The 24,660-nt window shown below is 39.5% G+C and overlaps 1 protein-coding gene across 9 annotated transcripts in view; it reads right to left on the bottom strand.

The window, feature by feature from the left end:
- Positions 1–6,231: 6,231 nt before the first annotated feature.
- Positions 6,232–24,660, bottom strand: part of KYAT3 (kynurenine aminotransferase 3) — a 57,676-nt gene continuing 39,247 nt past the window's right edge. For 5 of the 9 annotated variants that reach the window (XM_010963295.3, XM_010963297.3, XM_045522902.2 and 2 more), the window contains 5 exons: positions 23,726–23,815; positions 19,472–19,658; positions 15,055–15,131; positions 14,701–14,787; positions 6,232–6,627 (listed from right to left, as the gene is read on the bottom strand). In XM_010963295.3, coding sequence (XP_010961597.2) covers positions 6,565–6,627; positions 14,701–14,787; positions 15,055–15,131; positions 19,472–19,658; positions 23,726–23,815 — 504 coding nt within the window. In that variant the 3' untranslated portion in view covers positions 6,232–6,564. Of the gene's footprint in view, positions 6,628–14,700; positions 14,788–15,054; positions 15,132–15,252; positions 15,365–19,471; positions 19,659–19,837; positions 20,055–22,424; positions 22,485–23,725; positions 23,816–24,660 lie in introns of those variants that run through there. The other 4 variants (XM_010963296.3, XR_012511130.1, XM_045522906.2 and 1 more) reach the window with 4 other exon arrangements.

The raw sequence follows: 24,660 nt of genomic DNA, 5'->3' as shown, positions 1-24,660 counted from the left end.
TTCAGGAAAACCATTCTCCGACAAAAGGACAGAATTATTATTCATCTCTTTTACCGTGAGATTTTGCTACAAATGAAAAGTTTTACATATTATAAGAAAAAAGATGCTGTATTAAATGTCAAAGAAAGTAGCAAATGCATAATATGATCAAGTTAATATTGATTAGAAAATCCAATTATTTCTACAATTTATTCTGATGTATCCCAAGATAGCTGTTTGTCAGCAGGTGAACTTCCTATGTAATTGGCATGACTGAGCAATTAGATGAATTCTCAGAGCAGCAATAAAATGAAATCCTCATGTCTGAGGAATAGGATTGAGGTTTTTGTTTTGTTTTGTTTTACCCTTGGGTTTATCCATCTGAGACCAAGGAGACTTCTTGTTTTCTCTGGGAACGATTTTTGATTTAAAGTATTTGGTAATTGTGTGGTTATAGAATTGTTTTCATTAAGAGAATGATGGGGCATATTGTACGCATTTGACAAATATTTGTGATGCTTTACCTTCCTCTCATACTAAATCCTTCAAGCCCTTACCAGCTTTTCCCTGAGCTCCTGCAAGAGCCTTCAGACTGGCCTCTCTCTCTCTCTCCTCCAGGCCTTTTCATCAGATCAATTTATCTTCTAGAAGAAAAATTTCATCTTTGTACCATATCCTCTATATCAAGTAGTAATGCATTCATCTATAAATAACAAAAAACTCTGTTATAGTAGCTTAAAAAATAAGGGTTTGTCTCATGCATTAAAAATTCTGAGGGTATAGTGGCTCCAAATTGCTTCCAGGGTGTGTCCCTTCATCTTCCTGCTCTGCCATCCTTATTATGTAGGCCTTCACTGTGACACCAATTGCTGCCTGAATGCAAGACGGCTGCTGCACCTCCAGACCTTACTTCTACATTCCAGGTAGGAAGAATGTAGAAGGGAGAAGAGGACAAAAAAGACAGCAAAGTCTCAGAATGGCTTTGCCTTTGATCTTTTTCCACGAGGGGAAGCTCTTCTCAGATACTTTTGACCAGTTGCAAGGGAAGCTGAGGAAGTGGCTATTTTGGCTTCTAACCTCCATAGTAGAAGCAGTCACAGAAGAAGGTGGAGTATTACTGGATTTTGGATGGCCAAACCATAGTTTTCTCCATATTTCTACCTTCCATAAAAATCTTCAAATATTCATTATTGCTTACTGTGTGAAGCCCGTATCTCTTATTATTGTGTAGTATAATGTCATAGAATGACGTCTTACATAACTTTGGGAATTTGCAGACAATTTATCTTCATTTTTGCTAATCCACTTGCATTAGTCAGAATTCTCCAGAGATATGGAGACAACAGAATGTGTGTGTGTGTGTGTGTGTGTGTGTGTGTGTGTGTGTGTGTGTGTGTGTGTTTACATATACATATCCAGAAAGAGATTTAAGAGATTGGCTCACACGATTATGGAGGCTGGCAAGTCCAAAATCTTCAGGGTGGACCTTCAAGCTGCAGACCCAGGAAGAGCCAATGTTGCAGTTCAAGCCTGACAGCCCTCTGTTAGCAGAATTTCCTCTTGCTCCAGGGAGGCCAGGCTTTTGTTCTGTTAAGAACTTCAACTGTTTGGATGAGGCCCACTCACACCATGGAGGGCAATTTGTTTTACTGAAAGTCTACTGATTTAAATTTAATCTCTTCCAAAACACCCTTACAGATTATCCAGAATAATGTTTGACCACATATCTGGACACCACAGTGCCATTAAGTTGACACATAAAATGAAGCACCACCAATATACACCAATACACCACCTACACTAAGCAAGTTTGAACATCAGGAAATGACATCTGCTAAAAAGCAGAGAGAAAAGGGCTCATTTAGAAACTGAAATGAGTTCAGTATGACTGGATATTTGAGTAGGAAAAAATGGGAAAGCTAAGACTGGAGGAGTAAGAGAGAGACCATATCATACAGGGCACTGTAAACCCTGATGAGGAGGGTGTGGGTGACTGAGGAGAAATGGCCTCCAGGGCAACTCCCTCACCTGAATAAGTAAATGGACTGATTCTTTCCTTAATCAAGAAGAGTTTGCATCAGGAAATGATCCTCTAAAAACCCCAAACACCAAAAAACAAAACAAAACAAACAAAAACCCAATATGCCACCACCACCAAAACTCATTTATGTTAAGAGAAATGGAGAGTAATTAAAAGGTCTTAAGTCGCTTAAGATGTTTTCTCCTTCATTTGCTCCCTTCTTCAGAATTCTGTCCCTCTTCTCAGCCAATGTAGTTCGTGCAGAGTTGACCTTGGACTAGCTTAAGTCACTTAGCATGTCCAGTCCTCTGGTCCTCAGCAGGTAGCTCAGGAATGAAACATAAGACAGAATACGCCATTTGCCAGAGCTTCAGAAAGTGTCCTCTTTAGCTGAATTTGCTAGTGACACCACATAATTCTTGTAAACTGCTGCAGCCATGTTTCTATCACGGGGGTGGGGGGGCGAGCTACGAGGTGGAGCGTGGTGACCTGTTACAATCTGAGCGAGTCTTGGATCAAGCTGTAACTGAAACTAGACTATGCCTAAAATGTTCAGTTGAGACAGACAATTCCTATTTGATTTAAACCCATATGGGTTAGGCTTTCGGTAAGTTGCAAGAGAAATATTCTTAACTAGTATATGTAAGGATTACATTTGCATTTTATAAAGCTTGTTTGGGCTACAGGAATAATGGGTTGCAGGGAGAAAGGTAGGAGAAACCTTGAATGACTTCAAGGTTTTCTGACTTTGAGCAACTGGATTGGTGGCACCATTCCCTCAGTGAGGAACCCAAATGGATAGAGTTTGCCTATAAAATGTCTTCATGAGATGACAATTGTAGTATTGGATATATGGGTCTGAAATTCAACAGATAGGGCTAGGCTGTTACAGACTCAGAAGTCATGACCATTTAGAGAGTAAATTAAGTTATTTAGTGAGAAAGAAAATACCAGTATCCAAGAAACAGGCAAGGGAAATGAAGGAGGGGCAGTCAGAGAAGAGGAGGCAGTTCAGGGACGGCAGTGCCACAGGAACGACAGCAAAAACAGGGCTGAAGAAGCCAGGGCGGCCAGCAGTGGTGATCACTAAGAGGGAAAGTCAGATGGGACTGAGACGTTTCCCTTAAATCTAAGAACATGCAGGCTATTAGAGAACTTAGAGCAATATTGGGTGTGGAATCCAGATTATAGCGTTGAGGCTGATATATGTGTGTGTGTGTGTATTTGTGTGTGTGTGTGTGAAAGTAGAATCATCAAATGAAAACAAATTTTCCAAGAGTTAGCTCACTTTGCAGTAAAATTTCTCAAAAACCCAGAGCTAAGTCCTCAGTCCCCTTTTGTTGCTAATACTGACATATTTGGTGCTCTTACCCAGTCTTGCATCTTTAAATATCAAGATGCCACAGACTCTCAAATGTATGTGTGTGTGTGTGTGTGTGTGTATATATATATATATATATACACACACATACATATTCCCAGCCTCTCTCCTCAGCTCCATACTTGATTATCCTCCTGCCTACCCAACATCTCCACCGGCAAGCTGAACATGGGATCTCAAACTTACGTTCAGAATTCCAGGCTTTCTCCAAGCCTGCTCCTCCTGGCGACTCCTCCACCTCGGTGATAGCACTCAGTCCTTCCAGTTGCTCAGGCCAAACATCAAACCCATCCTTGAGTCCTCATTGTCTCTCATACCCTCTATATAACTCTTTTAACAAATCCTGTTGGCTCTACCTTCAAAGCAGATCTAGAATCCGATCATCTCTCACCCTTCCACTGCCACCACTGTGATCGTCCACCTGAATTGCTGTAACGGTCTCCATCCCTCAACCTTTGCTGCCTCTATAGTCCATGCTCAACGCAGAAGCCAGAGTGGTCCTGTGAAAGGACGCAAGAACCTCCAGGACTTGGGGTCCCCTTAAGAAAAGAGTTTGAGGAATGTACTCTCAACAGCAGGAAAAAGGAAAAATAGGTTTAAGTCTCTTTTTGAGAAGACCAAGAACCCAGTTTTCAGCGACGGAGGAGGAGGCTAGAAATTTCAACCAAGATGAGTGCAAAGATGTGATTTACCAATTGGGGGCTAAATACTTTGAGCAGAAGGAGCAACAACAGTGATCGCCAGGAGAATCAGCCCAAGACTTGGGGCGAGGAGCTAGATGTGAGCTGCACACATCTGTCAGGGCGGATGCCACGGCTGAGGCTTAGGTTCTTGCAAAATTCTCTGTCCAATCTTTTTGGGTTTCCTACTGTAGCAATTACACTGTCTCTAACCATGGCTAGGCCTGGCAATCTAGTTAGGCATCTGGAAGCCTTAGGTCTGGCCTTGACCTCTGAAGTCCCAGGGTTGTTAGGCCAAACATTAAAATTATCCCTGGTCCAATATGCAGTATTCATCCACAGATACCATATTTAAAATCCATGCCTTCCTCTTCCCCAAGTCAGTCCTCCTCATCCCAGCCAAGTGGAAAAGATGGTAACCTCTGTCCCTTGGATGACCCAGAACTGGGGTTCCCTATGGATCAGTCCTAGGGCTGACTGTTGGACCAGAATGTGGCAGCTCTATTCCAGCGGGTACAGAAGTTCTAGAACCCCAGGGTTGGGGCTTGCATGTGAAGCATCAGTGATCACAGCACCAGATTCCTTGTCTACTGAGAACTCCAGCTTACTCTTTGCAGGTACTGTGAGGGAAACAGTTTTGAAGGGAGCCAGTAGAGGCTGAAGATGCAAGAGCCTGGCCTGAGCCAGCTCCCTGAGAATGTGAGAAGAAATGGGATCCGGAACACAGGCGGTGGGATTAGCACTGAAAAGGTCCAAGGCTGCAGAGAGTGGATTTTTACACCCCGGTGAAAATTTTTACCAAGTTCCCCAAAAGAGTGGACAGGCTAAGTTTTTACATGGAATTTGTACTGCTCTGCAAGTTGGCTCTTGAGGCCCTGGCCCTCCTTCTGGATGGCTCCGCCTAGTGCTGTTTAACCATCAGTCCTCCCCCCGCCGCAAAGGAAATGAAGCATGGATGCTTATGTACATGTCTTAGACCCATTAGCAGAATCTCAGTTGGGAGTGCTGGTCTGGTGGCTTCTATTTTTTTCATTTCGTTTTTCACAGAAGCAGATGAGGTCATTTAATCATGCTGGCAGTGGTGGGCTCTGAGTTGTAAGGAGAATGGGGAAGGCTGGATATTTTTACTAAGGAGAACGGGAGAGTATTAGGAATTGCTTTGTGGTGGAAGGCTGACCAAGCGCACGAGGGGGACACAGAAGGATGGAGTCTGGTTAAGGTCAGTGCCAGGCCTTCACGGCTGTCGGCACCTGCCCAACTGAGCACTTCGCCACGGCAGCGCTCAGCACCCACGTGCAAGCACGGAGCGTCAGCCCCAGGGCTGAATTATTTTCTGACCAGGTAGGTGAGATGCAACAATGAGCAAGTTATTTAAGGCAGCAAAATATCCCGTCTGTAGCTGTGGATGATGAAATCTAAGCTGGATGTGGAAGGGAGTGAAGATAGAGACGGACGGGAGTTACAGCAGAGGGTCCTAGGACCAACACGGTGATCTTCCAATTTCAGTGCGTCTAAGACCCACCCGGGAAGAGCCAGCCCCTGAAGTTAGTATTCAGTAGATCTGGGGTGAGGAAACCCAAATCTGTTTTCAACAAAGACCCTAGTTGATGCTGACATAAGAGGGCCATGAGAAATAGTGGATTTGAAATTATAGTGAGTTTAAAGAAGTGATATTTCGAGAGTAACAGAGAGGGAAGTAGTGTGGGGGGGTACTTACTTACTTAGTAGGAATAGATGTTTATAGTGTGAAATGACTAATTTATTATCTCAAAGTTGGAACAGCCTGGAGGGGTGGAAGGTTCGGGGTATGCCCGAGGGAGTGGGCAGCTAAGGTGGAGCGTGGAGTGCAGGTGACCATCGCCAGAGGTGAGGAGGTCAAAGCACCTAAGGCCTAAGTAATCCATGTGCCCCTTGAAGCCACCCCAGATGATGGTGGTGCCTGCGACAGACAGGCAAAACTCTGAGCAGAGTTCAAAGCCAATAGTAAATGCAGGGATGGGAACTACAGGCAGGGAGACAAAGCAAAGACACAGAGCTGGGGTGTGGGGTGTAACTGGTTGAGTTTTTATAGTGACAGAGAAGTGAAACTGGCTAACAGTGGAGTGCTTATTGTTTGCCAGCCTTTACGTACATTAGTCCATTACATCCTCATAAACAGTTAACTCAAAAGCTTCATATGAAGTGCCACTTTTATTCCCCTTTTGAGGAAACTGAAGCACAGAGAAGTTAAGCCCCAACCAGCATCTCTCAGTTCTTATCCACTACATTACACTTATCCATTACACTCACTCATAAAGTGAAAGGTGCTTTAATATATCTCAACTGAAAAAAAAAATCAGATTTGAATATTGTTAGGAGTGGGGTTAACTTCTTTGGAAAAACAATGGAAATGTTCCTTTAAATTTCATTTGTGCTGAAAGTTTTATTCTGCGATAACCAGCAAGGGGCCGCACTGAGTGACTCCATTCTAGGTCATCTGACAGAAACAACGCAGTCTGCACGTATCAAGACGCCTGTCTTTTCCATGCCTTGATGATTGCTTCAGCAGCATCCAGTGTACTATCTTTCTGTAAATTAATGAAATAATCATCATTACATGTCAAAATAAATTTAAGATGAAGTAAAGATTTAAACACCACAACCTCAGCAGGAGCACAGAGACCGGGAAATGGCGTTCACAATCCCTTACCTTAGTGGCCAAATACACAGATCTCAAGCTATTCAAGGAACACAGGAGCAAATCAGACAAACAGTTATTTATAATGCTGTACCCCACTGCTGTCTGGCTGGGAAAGGGAATGAATCTCACAAGGAATTCACCATCAGGAGAGCTAGAGAAGCGTCACAGCAATCACTACATCATACTGGTTTGTGACGCCGGCTGCCAGGGCAGGGCACTTTATTACTACTATCCTGACACCAAAGGAATCTACAAATTAACCTGCATGGGGTCAAAGAGCATCACCAAGAGAATGACTGACAAGTTGTATATACAGCTCAGACTGAATACAGTTTAACATGATCCCATCTAAAACCATGCCCATCAGTGTGTGGGCGCTCTCATCACTCATAACCACCTGGGGCAGCCCCAGTGGCCTGCAGTGCCAAAGACCCAGACTCATGAAAGACACTGCTGCAGGTGGACAGTCTGGAGGATGTGCCGATGGAATCCAAATTTATTATTTCATCCATTTGGGTGGGAAGTGTGCAAAATCACAGACCTCATTCAAAAAGGCTTCTAGACAACAAAAGAATACTCCTCCCTTAGCTCCCAACACATACAGAGGACGTCAGGCTGACCAAGAACGAAAGAATGAATTAGTACACAATTATAGAAAAAGGACAAAGAGTACAGAAGAGTTTACACTGAAAAATAACTGCTTCTTCCCTCCCCATCTCTTCCTGCTACTCCCAGCATCCCCCAAGACAACCCTTTATGGCAATTTCTGGTTTTAATTCTAACTAATGTACATTTCTAATTTTTTATTTTTCAACTTCAGTGTCCACCATTCTCTGCTTTCAACGAGGAGAAATTTGTTCATTCATAAAACTGCCCCATCCTACTGAAGTCTCTTAGTTATAAGCGCCTAACCCCTACACTGTTTGAGGGTAACTGTATTGATAACATTCATTTTTTTTTGAATAGGTAATACCTGCATATGGTATAAAATTAAATTGATGGATAACTTCTTCTGCTTTCTCTACTTCTCCTTTTCCTTTCGCTTCCCTCTACAGAATTGTCTAGTTCAAAAGCCATTAGGTGGGGCTGAATGAGACAGGTGTCCATGGATGGGGGCAGGAGGAGCCCTGGCAGCCTGGTGCAGGATGCTGCAGCCAGCGTGGAGTGGGGGGACTTTCCAATGTGGGTGGTGGGGGGTGGCGGTGGCAGCACTGGTGGCACTGACCAGGAACAGCGTCAGGGTCTTAGGAAGGTAAGCGAGGCATCTGTGTGGCGGGGTGGTTCCAGGCAGCGTGGAGCCTGGATGGGATGAGGCAGGTATCTGCCGGCACAGATGGGCATGGCACGATGGAGCCCGCAAGGGAAGAGGAGGGCTTCTCTGCAGTCGGTGATAGTGGTAGCCTTGCATGTGGTGCTGGAGACTTAGAGAGGAGGGTGTCTCTGCAGGAGAGTGACAGCAGCAGGTCGGCACAGGGTGCTGAAGCCCAGGGTAGGTGAGGCTGGTGACCATGAGGGGCAGTGGCAGCAGCCTGGTGCAAAGTGTCTGAGTCTGAGTCAGGTAAAGGGTGCCTGTCAGGGGTGGTGGGTGGAGGGGCAGCGGCACTGACAGGAGACTGGTCACACACAGAGGTACTGATTAAAAGGAGTGGCTACATGATGTGAGTCAGGTTTTTTTTTTTTTTTTTCTACTGTCAGAGAAGGGAGTGACAAATATGGAAAGGGTGAAAGCTGGAAAAAACTCTGGTGATTTCAACATGTTTAGATAGACATAGAAACAAACAGAATAGACATAGAATGTGTGTGTGTATATATATGCCTCCCTTTTCCTTTTTATACAAATGACAGTGTTCCTCGCAAACCAGTCTGCCCCTTGCTTTTAGCTCCTGCTCTATCACTACATGGAGCTGCTTCACTCAGAATTCTATGAATGTGAATGTCCCACAATTTTTTCAAGCAGCCTTCATTGGTGAGTATTTTGGTTGTTTATAATCCTTTGATATTACAAACAACGCTTCACTGAAAATCCTTGAACACAAGACAGTAAATGTGCAAGTGAATCCACAGGAAAAAAATCCTAGAAGCACAATTTCTGGGTCAAAAGATATGGCCATTTCCATCTGGATGAACAATTTCAAACCAACCACTGCAGAGACGTTACAAATTCCACTGCTGTTTTCAAATCAATGTATGAGAGGGTCTTACAAAACTTTTCAGTTGTTTTGGTTGTTTCCACCTAACAGATAAGATAAAACTTCACTGCAGTGTGTTTGTCATTTCTCTTATCATGAGTGAGGTGGAAGATCCTTTTATGTCTTTGACAGCTACTAAGGGTTTTACCCACAGCCACTGTAAAGTGCTGCTTTTTGGTTTATTTTGCCCTAAATTCAACCTGCTTTCTTTCAATTTCCATTTTCTTGGCGTGTTTTGCCATCTTTTTATCTTTAGCCTTTCCAAGAGGTTGGGTTGGGTGTGTCAACTTTCCCTAGGGACTTCCTGGTGTTGCTTGTTATTTTCCAATACGGACTGCTGCCAAAAAGGACGCAAATCCACCCTGATCTTCCCCTCCTGCCTCCGTGGAGGACTTGATCATTTTGTTTAGATGCCAAAGAATCATTTCTTTAAAATCCAGTATATTAAACAAGGCATATCAGTGTTATTCTGTGACAGTTTTTCCTGAGACGAGGCATTCGCTTCCAATTTTTAGATTTATCTTTTGTTTTAAATGGAAAGCATTCTCAAAATAAAAGCTGTAACAGTCTTTCCCCAGTTCCATTTGTTCTGCTCCTCACTTCCCTCGGGGACGCTCGGTGCTCCGTCTGTCTTACATGGCTGCCATTTTTCTCTCCAACATTTTAAAACTCTTTGTTCCTTTCCACTTGCTTTTGCTTACCTTTCTCAATCCTCAGTGCGCTTACAGGAGTATTCAGTGTTCTCTGTCCTGAATCCAATGTCATCACAGTTACCAACAGCTTAATTTTTCCCTTTAATTTCTCACCTGAGCTCTGACAGCTGCCATTTCATCTTCCTATATTATTTTACTCTATCTTCCCTGAACTTTAAAAAATCTCCACTGTAATCTTGTTTTAAAAGTTTTGAATTTGAAATACCACAAATTTTATTTGCTCTATGGCAAAATTTTTTGTTGTTGTTGAATATTGTCTGACATTTGTTTTCCACTGTACCTTCTTCCCTTATAGTATCTTATTTATAGATTCACAGATGGCTCCTTTTAATACTCACTGCCAGCACACCTACACCTCCTATTGTTCTGGGTAGTGAGGAAGCTCCCTGCTGGCTTTGTCTATGACCTGAAGATGTGTTTGCAGACTTGTGTAAGGGGGGAGCCAGGGGAGCACCGGGAAGGAGTAGAAATTTTCTCTAGCTCGCAGTGCAGTTTAATGTGATTAGTGGAGAATTCAGTGAGGGAGAGTTCTTTTAGATTTTAGTTCTTCTCAACTAATTTTACTGGCTACCTCCAATTTAATGTCTTGCCTTCATGTTGCCTTAACACAGCTTTAACAAAATGATGGGGGTGAGGAGCAAATCTATAACCTGACCAGCCTCCTTTCCAGCCTGGCTTGCACAGGACCTGAATGGCATGACTGCATGTTCCTGCTCTGCCTCTTCAGTGCTGCCACGTGGCTCTGGGGAAGCTCCCGCTGCCAGCATGCTGAGATGTCCTGTTGCTCTCGATAATGAGGAGGCTACCCACTGGCTCTGGCTCTAATTTGAAGATGCAGAAGCAGGAGACTTTCCTGGTGTCTTCCCTCTACCATTACCTTCACTGTATGTGGCAACTCTTCCTCCTTTACTGGGGCATTTGTGAATTTGTTTTCTATTCTCCTAGCTGTTTTGTAAAAATAATTTCCAAGAAAAGAATGGGGAAAAGCTGTGTCTACTACTTTAAAACTGGAGGTCTTATACCAAAACCAGGCAAAGACACTAACAAAAAAGAGAATTATAGGCCAATATCACTGATGAACATAGATGTAAAAATCCTCACCAAAATTTTAGCAAGTAGAATCCAACAACACATAAAAAAGATTATACATCATGACCAAGTGAGGTTCATCCCAGGGGCTCAAGGGTGGTTCAACACACGCAAATCAATCAGTGTAATACATCACATCAACAAGAGAAAGGACAAAAACCACATGATCATCTAAATCGATGCAGAAAAAGCATTTGATAAAATTCAACACATATTTATGATAAAAACTCTCACCAAAGTGGGTACAGAGGGAACATATCTCAACATCATAACAGCTATATATGACAAACCTACAGCCAGCATAGTACTCAACGGTGAAAAACCCAATAGCTTCCCACTAAAATCTGGGACAAGACAAGGATGCCCACTGTCACCACTCCTATTCAACATAGTCCTGGAAGTCCTAGCCACAGCAATCAGACAAGAGAGAAATAAAAGGGATCCAGATTGGAAAATAAGAGGTAAAAGGGTCACTATATGCAGATGACATGATACTATATATAGAAAACCCTAAAAGGTCCACACAAAAGCTACTAGAGCTGATTGAAGAATTCAGCAAGGTAGCAGGTTACAAAATTAACGTTCAAAAATCAGTTGCATTTCTTTACACTAACGATAAATCAACAGAAGAAGAAAGTAAAGAAACAATCCCCTTTAAAATAGCACCCAAAGTAATAAAATATCTGGGAATAAATCTAACCAAGGAGGTGAAAGAATTATACACAGAAAACTATAAACCATTGATGAAGGAAATTAAAGAAGACTTTAAAAAATGGAAAGATATCCCATGCTCTTGGATTGGAAGAATCAATATTGTTAAAATGGTCACACTGCCCAAGGCAATCTACAGATTTAATGCAATCCCTATCCAGTTACCCAGGACATATTTCACAGAACTAGAAAAAATCATAATAAAATTTATATGGAACCACCAATGACCTAGAATTGCCAAAGCATGACTGAAGAGAAAGAAAGAGGCTGGAGGAATAACTCTCCCAGACTTCAGACAATACTATGGAGCTACAGTCATCAAGACAGCATGATATTGGTACAAAAACAGACATATGGACCAATGGAACAGAATAGAGAGCCCAGAAATGAACCCACAAACTTTTGGTCAACTCATCTTTGACAAAGGAGGCAAGAATATACAATGGAATAAAGACAGTCTCTTCAGCAAATGGTGCTGGGAAAACTGGACAGCAGCATGTAAATCAGTGAAGCTAGAACACTCCCTTACACCATACACAAAAATCAACTCAAAATGGATCAAAGACTTAAACATAAGACAAGATACAATAAACCTCCTAGAAGAAAATATAGGCAAAACATTATCTGACATACACCTCAAAAATGCTCTCCTAGGGCAGTCTACGCAAGCAATAGAAATAAAAGCAAGAATAAACAAATGGGACCTAATGAAACTTACAAGCTTATGCACAGCAAAGGAAATCATAAGTAAAACAAAAAGACAACCTAGGGAATGGGAGAAAGTTTTTGCAAATGAAACCGACAAAGGCTTGATCTCCAGAATGTATAAGCAGCTCATACGACTTAATAAGTAAAAAACAACCCAATCAAAAATGGGCAAAAGACTTAAAGAAGCAATTCTCCAAGGAAGACATACAAATGATCAATAGGCACATGAAATAAGGCTCAATATCACTAATTATCAGAGAAATGCAAATCAAAACTGCAATGAGGCATCACCTCACACCAGTCAGAATGGCTATCATTCAAAAATCCACAAATGATAAATGCTGGTGAGGCTATGGAGAAAAGGGAACCCTCCTACACTGCTGGTGGGAATGCAGTTTGGTGCAGCCACTGTGGAAAACAGTATGGAGATTCCTCAAAAGACTAGGAATAGACTTACCCTGTGACCCAGGAATCCTGCTCCTGGGCATATATCCAGAAGGAACCCTACTTCAAAATGACACCTGCACCCCAATGTTCATAGCAGAACTATCTACAATAGCCAAGACATGGAAACAGCCTAAATGTCCATCGACAGATGACTGGATAAAGAAGAAGTGGTATATTTATACAATGGAATACTACTCAGCCATAAAACCCGACAACATAACGCCATTTGCAGCAACATGGATGCTCCTGGAGAATGTCATTCTAAGAGAAGTAAGCCAGAAAGAGAAAGAAAAATACCGTATGAGATTGCTTATATGTGGAATCTAAACAAGCAAACAAACAAACAAAACATAAATACAAAACAGAAACAGACTCATAGACATAGAATACAAACTTGTGGTTGCCAAGTGGGTGGGGGGTGGGAAGGGATAAACTGGGATTTCAAAATGTAGAATAGATAAACAAGATTATACTGTGTAGCACAGGGAAATATATACAAGATCTTATGGTAGCTCACAGAGAAAAAAATGTGACAATGAATGTATGTATGTTCATGTATAACTGAAAAATTATGCTCTACACTGGAATTTGACAGAACATTGTAAAATGATTATAAATCAATTAGAAAATGTTAAAAAAAAAAAAACTAGAGGTCTTATGGTACTTCTTTCTATTATTAGTTCTGTTTGTAACTTCAAATAATATATTTGTACCTCTATTTCTAGATCCACTATAAGAGGATGGCCTTACCCTTTCTTCTACATTTCAGTCAATTAAATGTTGACATTGTTAGACTGTTAATATGTATATCCTATTCTGGATAAGCCTCCACTAGGTTTGTCTATAAGCTTGTCTCTAAAAGTTGAAAACAGCATTTACACCAATCTGACTAGTTACAGGTGAGTGTGTTGGTATACAGAGTGCCTTAATCTTGGTAAGACTGTTTTCAGTAGTGGTAACATCTTAAAAACAATAATATATTCAGATTTTTTTTTTAAGAACAGATCTGATGGTGCTGAATTCTCTTAGCTTTCATTAATCTTGGATGTTTATTTTGTTTTTAGTTTTAAAGGATATTTTCCTGGATACAGAATTCTGGGCTGATAAATTTTTTATTTCAGCACTTTGACGGTGTCATTTCATTGTAAGTTGGTCTCCACTGTTTCTGGTAAGAAGTTAGTTAACATTCATATCTTTGCTCCTATGCATGCAAGGTATAGTTTTTCTCTGGTTCCTTTCATTACCTTTGGTCTGTGTCAAGGTGAAATTTTCTTTATATCCTGTGTAGTTCACCGAATTTTTAGATCTCTAAATTGCTTTTCACCAAATATGAAGAAATTTTGGCCATTATTTCTTAAGATATTTTTTCTGCCACATTCTCTTTTATTTTTTGAGAGGAGAGGGGTAATCCCAATTACATGTATATTATTAGCTGACATTGACTTATAGACCTGAGGCTTTTATTCATTTTTCAAAAACAACTTTTCACTCTTTTTTCAGATTGGACAATTTCTATGGATCTGTAGTCAAGTGGACCCTTTTATTCTCACCTTCATCTTATGTATGCTAAGCCCCATTTTTCATATCAGATACTGAATTTTTAAATTCCTGAATTTCCACTTGGTTCTTTTTTATAGTTTTAATCTGGTCACTCACTGTGACCATATTGTCCATTAACTTCTTGGACATGCTTATAATATTTGCTTTAAAGTCCTTGTCTGCTAATTCCTTTATCTGGATCACCTTGAGATCTGTTTTTATTGACTGCTTTTTTTTTTTTCTTTTTCCCATTAAGGGTTACATTTTCTTGTGTCTTCACATGTGTAGTAATGTTTGGTTTTATTCAGGACATTGTAACATTACAAGCAAGGAGTCTGATTATGTTATAATCCAGTAAGCTCAACTTCAGAAAGTGCTGACTTTTGTTCTGGTAGGTTAATTTTACTGCATCAGGCCAAAATTTAAAAACTGTTTATGGCAGCAAGCCCAAAATTTAAAAACTGCATATGAGCACATCATGTCTAGCAATTGAAAAATATGGTGCTTTATAAATCAAAAGGAAGGGTATTATAAATATGTTTTTGAGTACACCAGGGAACTTACTTTAATGAAACAAAATCGCACAAATTTCTCAAACTGTGATTTGGTCTCTGCATTACAGAAGGCTGAAACTGGGATGGCTGACAGTTTCTGAAAAATAAATAGGAAGATAAAATAGGAAAAATAGGAAAATTACTTACATTTTAAATATTAATTTTAGGACCACAAACATTAGAAATAGTTACTTCTAAATATTAACAATGTCTAAAAGAAAAATGTTTTTAAAATCCTACAAATAGCTACGAGTAGACAATCATGTAACAAAACTAGTTATCATTGTTTAAAGCAGATCAGCAGGATTCCTTCATAAATTAAGTATAACACAGCACAATACTGCAAAGGCCAATAAAATATTACCTTATTTTTAGTCATCCATTTCACAAATTTATAGTCATAAGGTTCACTGCTGTCCTTCATATCAGAGAAGTCTGCATCTAAAACAACAGTAAAACTTGAACGGCCTGTATATTATGTCTGAGGCAACATGTATCTCATTTGTCTATGAAGATTCAAACTTTCCTCGGAAGATATCCACAGAATCTGCTGGAGACTCACCCTGCATGGTGTGGTGGGAAGTAAGGGATTCACAGGTGAGCTTTACAGACACTCTGAGGCAGTACTCAAATACACATCTGGTTGATCATGCTTGTGTATGTACCTTTTAGCACTGGAAGAGAGTAGGAAAGGGGAAGGAAGGAGTGCTGCCTTTCCATTTAGAAATAATATGTCTCTAAGATCATTATTATGGAAATAAAACTTAAATTTACAGAGTGTTCGTCCATAATAATTATACCCCCAAATAGTAATTCATTATTTATTAGGTTGTAAGCTCCACAAGGGCAATGCAACCTATCATTATCCACAACTCCTAGATCATGTCTAGTATACAAGTAATGAGAAGCATTTTATGGAATGAATGAATGAATATTATATATTATTTATGAAGAGAGAATGTCTGTGTAGTTCTTCCAAGTGATATTTTTATTGTTTCCTCTTCCAAATATTATGCTTAAATTTTTTTTAATTTGGTGAAAAACTTCAAATATGTATTCCTGTATTTATCTCTTGCTCTAATCTTGCTTTAAATTCTAGGCTAGCTGTTTCTCTGGCATTCAGTTTCAGCAATCTACATTTCATATTATTTCAGTTTTACTGATTTGTACACTTAGATCTGTTTGAATGCCCTAAAGCAACTAACACTGATGGTTACTATAATCAATGAAATTTTACAATTTATTGCTCAAAATAAATTGAGGCAGTTATCTTCTTTCTTTCATTCACTAAATATCACTGGCTCTTTAAATTAACAGTGTAAAATTCTTGACATTGAAGAAAGTTTAACTTGCATTTTTTTTTATGTCTTACTATGGTTTTCCTTAATGATTTTATTTCCATTTTCCCCTGTGCTTTAAGAATATAAAATTTCCATAAGATAATGCTAATAATATTCTACCATTTATTTAGTACCTCCTATTTGTTAAGCAGGTTACATGATTCTCTCATTTATTTGTCCTACAATTCTGAGAGACGCAACAATCCTCACTTTACAAATGACGATTACTATTTCAAGTTATCTGTATGTGTGTTTAATTCAGGTTGGGCTCTGACAAAAATGACAACGTAGAATGGTTAGAGACTAATTGTAAATGATGTGAAACTACTAGTACTGCATGGGTGGCTCAGTGGTAGAATTCTCGCCTGCCATGTGACTACTAGTACTCAGTGGTAGTATATGCAAAGGAAACCTGGAGAAAGGAGTGATTACTCGTGGCTGTAGGAAGAAGAACAGGAGGTTATCAACTACCTGTAATTGGCACTGGCTTTACTACTCATTTATTCTTGTAAAGATTAGAAAAGAGAAATTTATTGCCATGGTATTCAAAAAAAAAAAAAAAAAAAAAAAGAAGAGAATAAATACAATTCTATAAGATTTTATAGCGAAGAGAAAATTGGAATCTATTTCTTTTGAATGCTTGAGTCAGACACCCTCAAAGGAACTAAACAAAATACTTCTTTATCAAAGGTAGGAGTTTGAACCATTTTATAATAACACTAGCTTATTTAAGTAACCTATGAAAATTAAAATTGGTGGTTGTATTCTTACCATCTTCTCCATAATTATGGACCTTATTATCTCACTAGAACAATTGTAATAATCTTCTTGTTTGTTTCTTGTTTGCTAAATCAGATGTTTTCCTTTTTAGTTCTAGGATGAAGCTCATTGGTTGGGAAAGTTGCTTAGTTTAGCAGAAAAAAGATAAGTTCACTGGTTAAGACATGGATCTCTGGGTTCAGAGATCAGTTCTGCTACTTATTATTTGATTAACCTCAGTAAATTTCTTAATTTTCTATCTCATCTTTCTCAAGTATCAACGAAGATATAATAGTACCAATTTCATAGGGCTTTTGTGAGAATGTGATATTTGTAAAGCTCTTAGCGTAATACCGGCTAAATCATAAATACTGAAAAAATATTAACCATGTAGCCATTGCTATGAGTTACACGCGGAATTACTGTGTTCATGAATTTTACAGTTCATCTTTATTTTCAAGCTACCTTCAAATGAAAGTTTTCTTTTTTTGCTTTTGTCTTTAGCAAATGGTGGGACAAACCTCTAGTATATGGAAGAATTTCTACATTCAAATTAATCTGAACAGATGAAAGAGTAAAATAAAACGAACTTGTCTTCAGATGTAGAAGGGTCTTAGAGACATTAACATTTTCCCCCTACAGGTGAGGGAGCATCATAAAGAATGGGCATCCTTTCCATCATCACAAAAGGTTTTCTAACAAAAATCCTTTCTGCTCCTATTACAACTACATTAGTTTAAGATCTAGGACCTAAACCAGTATTGCTTTCAGGCTGGATCAACTGAGGATAGAATGGGAAACTACTTAAGAGCTTAATACAATCATCCAAGTAAAAGTTGCATTACTGTCCTTTTGATGCTTGATGTCAAATATGGTGAATCCCTTTTAGAACCTACTCTGAAAAAGTTTAGTTCCAGGGAAGATTTATTCTTACCTAAAAAGCTGTTACATTTACTTTCACCCAAGAATTACGTAACTAATTCTATTTTTCTATTTGCCTTTGCTGCCCTGAGGTTTGGGCTCAAGTTAATGCTAACTACAATACAGTTGACCCTTGAACAATACAGGTTTGAACTGCGTGAGTCCACTTATACACAGATTTTTTTCAACAGTAAATACTACAGCACTGCACAATCCATAGTTGGATGAATCCACGCGGAAACTCAGGTAAGGTGGGGCTGCATATAAAGTGGGATCACTGATAACGGAGCTCAACAATGTGTTATACACAGATTTTCAACTGTACAGAGAGCCAGTGCCCCTGACCCCTGCATTGCTCAAGGGTCAACTACCATATGAACCTAGGTGACTAAAATATTTGCTTCCCCCTGCTCCATGATACATTGATATTTAAACATTTCTATTTACAGATTTTTGTGTCAAAGACTTTAAATATTAATTAGCTGAAATTCTTGCTGGAAGCAGATAAAGTATAATAATTTCCTTCTTTTTTTTTAATGGAGGTACTGGTGATTGAACCCAGGACCTTATGCATGCTAACCATGCGCTCTACCACTGAGCTAGTCCCACCCACCCACAAAATAATTTTCTTTTAAACAAAATAATTTATGTTGAAAATCTTGTGAATTTCCAATTCAAAAGCAAAAATGTAAGTGATGGAAGCTGTGCTATTTCTTTTTATCATTTCATGAAATGAGCTGCACATTTAGGCTCAATATAGTAAAAGTGCTTTCCAAACCTTAGAGTGTAGAACATTTCAAGGGGTTTTACATAAGAATGGAGCTTGGGAGCCTGACAAATTCAGCTCTCCTGACAAACACATGGCCTCTGCTTCTCTCACAACAAATGAAGAAATAATAATCGCTGTTTTGTTACAAAATTGAAAGTTTCTAGCTTTATAAAATGTATAAAATTTGGTATATATTGAACATTTTTCATGTTCAGTAGCACATCACTTCACTGTAATAGAATCTTAACATTTAAAACTGTTCCAAATAGCTGTAATTTCTAAGATTTCTGTCAGAATAAATTATGCTTTTAAATTTACTACGATTAACACTACAGTTTTTTTGGAAGAAAGATGTTAAACATAAAACATTATCATGCTTCTAACTTTAGATTTGTGTGGCATGTCAGAATTTCACATAACAGCTTCAGGTAAGTGTAGACCACTGCTTTTTGGAGACAAAACTATCTGCAATCTTGCTATGTGACTTTAGGCAAGCTATGTAATATTTTGTAAGTCTTCGTGTCTTTAAACATGGAGCTAACAATGCTTTTTTTCAAAAGAGTATTTGAAAGTGCTTGGCATATAGTAGACCCTCAATCAATATGCTTCATTTCAGTATACTCTAGTGACAAGTATTCCTCAGTTGCATCAACAGTCTAGAAATCATGTTTTTTTAAGTAAAAAGGAACGTAAAATTGTACTAAAAGGAACACAAAGAACATGTATTACTTCATGTACCTGTTATAAGTTACACACCAGAACTAGACAGCAAATTCTACGTTTAACAGAAAACTCAGAACCAATAACTCCATAATCATGGAACAACAGTCGCATTTAAGGTCAAGGACCTAATTGTCAAGATGACTGTAAACAACACTGACATTGTGGAAATCCATTTTTCCATAAATGAAATGCTGATATGGCTTTGACACCAATCTATAATTCCATACCTAGGTTTCTGTATATTTGAAATAATAAAAACCTTTACAAACCTAGCAAAGACACATCAGCGATGATGAAGTATCCTCCATCAGGAACTATGGGTGTCAGGCCAACACTTTCAAGTAAACGTACCATCCGATCTCTTTTTACTTCTAACTCTTTTGGCAAAGAATTAAAGTAACACTCTGGGTCATCCATGCGCTTAATGTCAATCCAAAAAGCTTGAGCCAAGGCTTCCTGTATGTCAAGATTGAAAAATATAAAAAGAAAATATGATAATGTTATTTACTGCTGAATTTATTGGTATAATAAATACAGACTGAGTAGCATTATTGGCAAAAAGTCTTTCAGGGAATCACAGCTGAATTTCTGTGAACCTATGTTAAATTCTATAGATTAATGGAGGAATCAGTTACGTGTGAACGATGAATTCTAATGTGAAGAACTGAGAACGGACCATGAAAATCCAAACTGAATCAGAGGTACAGTTGTCCCTTGGTATTCTCAGAGGACTGGTTCCAGGATCCTTACAGATACCAAAATCCACGGATGCTCAAGTCCCATAGATTCTGCTTCTGCAGATTCAACCAGTGGGGGATCCACAGTCTTTGGTTGAATCCATGAATGCAGAACCTGTGAGCAAGGAGGACCAAATGTATTATACAAAGACAGCTTCCTTGGAAGTGAAAAGACATTGTTATTTCCTCTTGAGGTTAGCTGTAGAATAACTTGCTAGCTCTAAGTCTGAAAGATGACCAGAGAAATGATGAACTAGCCAGCACTTCCCCATTACCTTGAAGGACGTAGTGGAAATGAAAGCTGACCCACCGTGTCATTCCCTGTAAGTGTACAAATCCCTGCTCTAATCATTCACATTCCGGGAAGGCAGTGTAAGTCCCACAGGGATTAGAAACAAGTTTCTGGGGACATGTGGAATTGCTTCTCTACCATTCTTCAGGAAAGTCAGAAGAGAAAGGAGAGAAATTGGGCAAAATGAAAAGAGCCAGTGTTGTTTAGATCAGGCAGGTGTCTCAGAAGGCAACAGGTCAGGAACAGGTAAAGGAGCCCAAATCAGGGCATACAAAACAACAAGGATCTGTACAAGCAGGAGGGCATAAGTTTGGTAGTTGAACTGGGACGACCTAGAATACTGGCTCTCAGAGCAAACAAGGAGATCCAAACAAATAATCAAGAACCTGGAATAGTTAAGATAGAGGGGTAGAGCGAAGTTGTCAAATCTTAAGGAAATTGATCAGAATCCAGAGATATCAAGAACTAAAGGACAAAAATGAATAAATACTTATGGAGTAAGTATATACTGAGTACCTACAGTGCACCTGGCACTGGTGGTAAATGCTGGGAATGTAATGACGTACACGATAAACACGGCCCTTGCCTTTACAGAGCTTCCAATTAGCCTGAATCTGCGTGGACATGGGGGAGGGGAGAGAAAGAAAACAAAAACAGGAAAATGTCAGGACATAATTTGTTCTGCTGGAGGAACCCAGAAGTCCGGTGTGGCTAACGAGCAGCAGGAGAGTGTGGCAAGAGATGACCCTGAGAGAGGACAGGACCCCAGAGAGGACCGCATGCCAAAAGAACTCAGCAGGAAAACAGAAACAGTAATAGTTCCCCAGAACTAAAACAATCTTGAATAAATACGGATCAGCTGCTTCAGCCTCGGAATCTGTGGCTCCAGTTTCCAAACACAGTTGTCTGAGGGCATGGGAAAAAAAACCAGGCATTTAGGTGGGGAGGGTACAGCTCAGTGGTGGAGCGCATGCTTAGCACGCATGAGGCCCTCCCTGGGTTCAATCCCCAGGGTCCCCATCAAATAAATAAACCTAATTACCTCTCCCCCAAAATAAAAAGTAAATAAGTAAAAAAATAAATTAAACAAACAAACAAACAGAAAAACAAGGCACTTAGCCAAAATGGAAAATAAGAGTTCGGAAAAAGATACGCCAGATTCTTAGTTGAATCTTCCTTTTTCTCAGTAACTGGCCATTCCCTACGGTAGGAGATACTGCCCTAGAAAATTCAAAGCCCAGGAGATGTAAACATCTGTCACCACCATAGAATTATTCTGGACTCCTCTCCTTTCCTCATATCCCACATGTGGTCCATTGGCCAATCCTGTCAGCTCTAACTTCAAAATAAATGCAGGCCCAAGCACTTCCCACGACTTCTGCCACCCCCATTCTGGTTCAGTCCACTGCTGTCTCTCTCTCCTGGATCACTTTGACAGTCTTCCATCTAACTCGACAAAGCAGCTAGCGTCCCTCTGACGACACAAGTTAGGTCATGTCACTCCTGTGCTCAAAATTCTCCAGGGGTTTCCTATCTCACCCGGTCTTTACAGTGACACACATGTCCCTACTCGATCTTACCCCCAGCTGCTTCTCTGATTTATTTCCTCCTACTCTTTTTCCTTGATCATCCCGTCCCAGCCTCTGTGCTTCTCAGTGGTATAAACATGACAGCCACGCCACCTGCCAGGGCCTTTGCACTTGTTCTCTCATAACCAAGTGACGGCTTAACCTCCTTCAGTTCTCTGTGCAAATGTCACCTTCTCAGTGAGGCTTTCAAAGATTACTCCTTTTAACACTGTGTATTTTCCCCATTAGCACTTTGTATCCTTCCTCTCTTACATTCTTCTTCACCTACCAACATCTGACATATTGTATTACTAAAACATTAATTTGTTTATTACCTGTGCTCCCCCACTAGGTCATAAGACGTACAAGGGCAGGAGTTTTGTCTGATGTGTCTCTGATACTTAGTTAATATTTGTTGAGTAAGTGCAGTTTTATTTTGAGAAAATGAAATGGGTTTAATATATAATAAAACCAGTGTCAGGCTAGCCTTTATCATGGTATCACTTTAGAGAATCACTGGAAAAATAATTTTAAATTAGAAATTTTTCTTAATTCAGCAGTTATTTTTCGCAGGAAGCAAAAAGGTTTACTGTAGCCAATATATTTGACTGTTTTGGCTGCTTACCTGCCTTCCAATTTTTTTCCCAGTGTTCTGATTATTTACAGAATGATCGTACATAGATCCCTATTTTATAGACATTAAAAAAAAAGAAACATAAAAAGACATACATTAAAGTCTTATAACCTACCCATCACTGTCTACTAATTTCATACATCCCTCTTACCCCCACAAAAGGTTTCTTATGGACCCTTCCAGAGATCCTTTAAGAAAATGTAAGTGAATAGTCTTTCCCCTTTCTTATACAAAATGCAGCATAAATATACACTGCTCTTTCCATATCTTGCTTTTTTTACTTTACAATATATCCTGGAAATCTTCCCACATCAGTAAGTATAGAGCTTCCTCATTCTTTTTTTTCACTTTCCCTTTCCTTTTATTTTAAACAGCCATGATGATGAGACAGAATAATGGCCCCCAAAGATATCCATGTCTTAAAACCAAGAACCTGTAAATATGTTACCCTGCATGGTATAATGTTAAGGATCGAGATGGAGAGATTCTCCTGGATTATCTGTGGGCCTAATGTAGTAACAAGATTCCTTATAAGAGAAAGAAGGTGGTGGGCGAGTTGGTGTCACAGGGGGGATATGTCTTGACAGAGGCAGAGGTCGGAGTGATGTGACCACAAGCCAAGGAATGCAAGCAGCCCCTAGATGCCGGAAAAGACTTGTAGTGGAGTCTCCCTCAAAGCCTCCAGAAGGAATGCAGCAAGGCCAACACCTTGATTTTAGCTCCCTAAGACCCATTTTGGACTGCTGACTTCCAGAATTTTAAGATCAAATTTTGTGTTGTTTTAAGCTACTAAGTTTGTGGTAAGTTGGTACAGAGAAACAGGATACTAATACAGTCATATAATATTTAAATGTTTAAACAAATCATGGTTTATTAAATCGATCCATAGACGGACTATCCCCTAACTTCTGCAATGAAAATGAAATGGCCATGTACACACGAAGCTTCTGACATGTGCAGTTGACAGCTTTCGGGTAAATTCCCTTCATGAGCTTCATGAGCACGGACATCTACAACTTTGCTTGGGGCTGTCACTGTCCTCCAGAGTTTGCAGTCCTCTGTGATCCCACCAGCAATATATGAGTGTTCAAAGTTAAAGCTTCATGTATTAAAAACAAACAAAAAAACTATTCTTGATAGCAGTGAATATGTGTTTGGCCTAAATTCTCAAATTATACTAGAATTCCTGCTCAAAAAGACATGAAGAGAAGAATTAAGGCAATTCAAGTACACATAATAAAAATAACACCACCCAAAGACTTTGCTCAACCCCAAGTGACTGCAACACCTACCTGTAAAGGAGTTGCACACGTATAAATGGTGTTTTGTTGAACTGTCTGTAAATGTTTTATCAAATGTTTAGGACCAATGGACCAGCCAAGCTGGGAAAGAAAACGGTAAAAGCAGATTTCAAAAATGAGTCTGATTCTAAGTACCAAATCTGATAGACGAGCTAAGCTTAATGCAATTAATAAATATATGCAATTCCAAAATGCTCATACCATGAAAGTAGGGCATGTAGTTTTAGTAGGTAGAATTATTTCAGCCCTGTTCTTTTTGTGGAATAGTTTCCAACTGGAGTCACTAAACTCTGCCTTCAGAAGGGAAATAGTGCCCACAATAGATTATCTTCTCCTCCACTGCGATGTTGCAGCTTCTGATATTCTGGAGGTCTCATAACCAGGAACAAAGCTTGTTTGAATTAGATACAGGTAAAAGTATGCCTGAATGAGGGCTGTAAGGGATTCAGCCGTAATTTTGAAACTCCCTGCTTCTTACCCAAATTCAGGAGAGGTGAAGCTGGGAAGATAAGGTTTTTTGTCCTTTTTTTAAACTGAAGTACTGTCAATTACAATGGGTCAACAATTTCTGGTATACAGTACAATGTTCCAGTCTTGCATATACATACATATATTCGTTTTCATATTTTTTCCATTAAAGGTTATTACAAGATATTGAGCATAGTTCCCTGTGCTAAACTTTTTTTTAATCTATTTTTATATATAGTGGCTAACATTTGTAAATATCAAACTCCCAAATTTATCCCCTCCCACACCCTTTCCCCAGTAACCATAAGATTGTTTACTAAGTCTGAGAGTCTCTTTTGTAGATGAGTTCATAGTATCTTTCTTTTTTTAGATTCCACATATAAGTGATATCATGTGGTGAATAAATTTTCTGGCTGTATTACATAGTGCAGTGGTTAAGTGCATGGATTCTGAGGCTA

Source organism: Camelus bactrianus, chromosome 13 (genome assembly GCF_048773025.1).
Source record: "Camelus bactrianus isolate YW-2024 breed Bactrian camel chromosome 13, ASM4877302v1, whole genome shotgun sequence".
Classification (NCBI taxonomy): domain Eukaryota; kingdom Metazoa; phylum Chordata; class Mammalia; order Artiodactyla; family Camelidae; genus Camelus; species Camelus bactrianus.
Note: the sequence above shows the minus strand (reverse complement) of the source record. Positions and strands in the feature narration are given on the sequence as shown.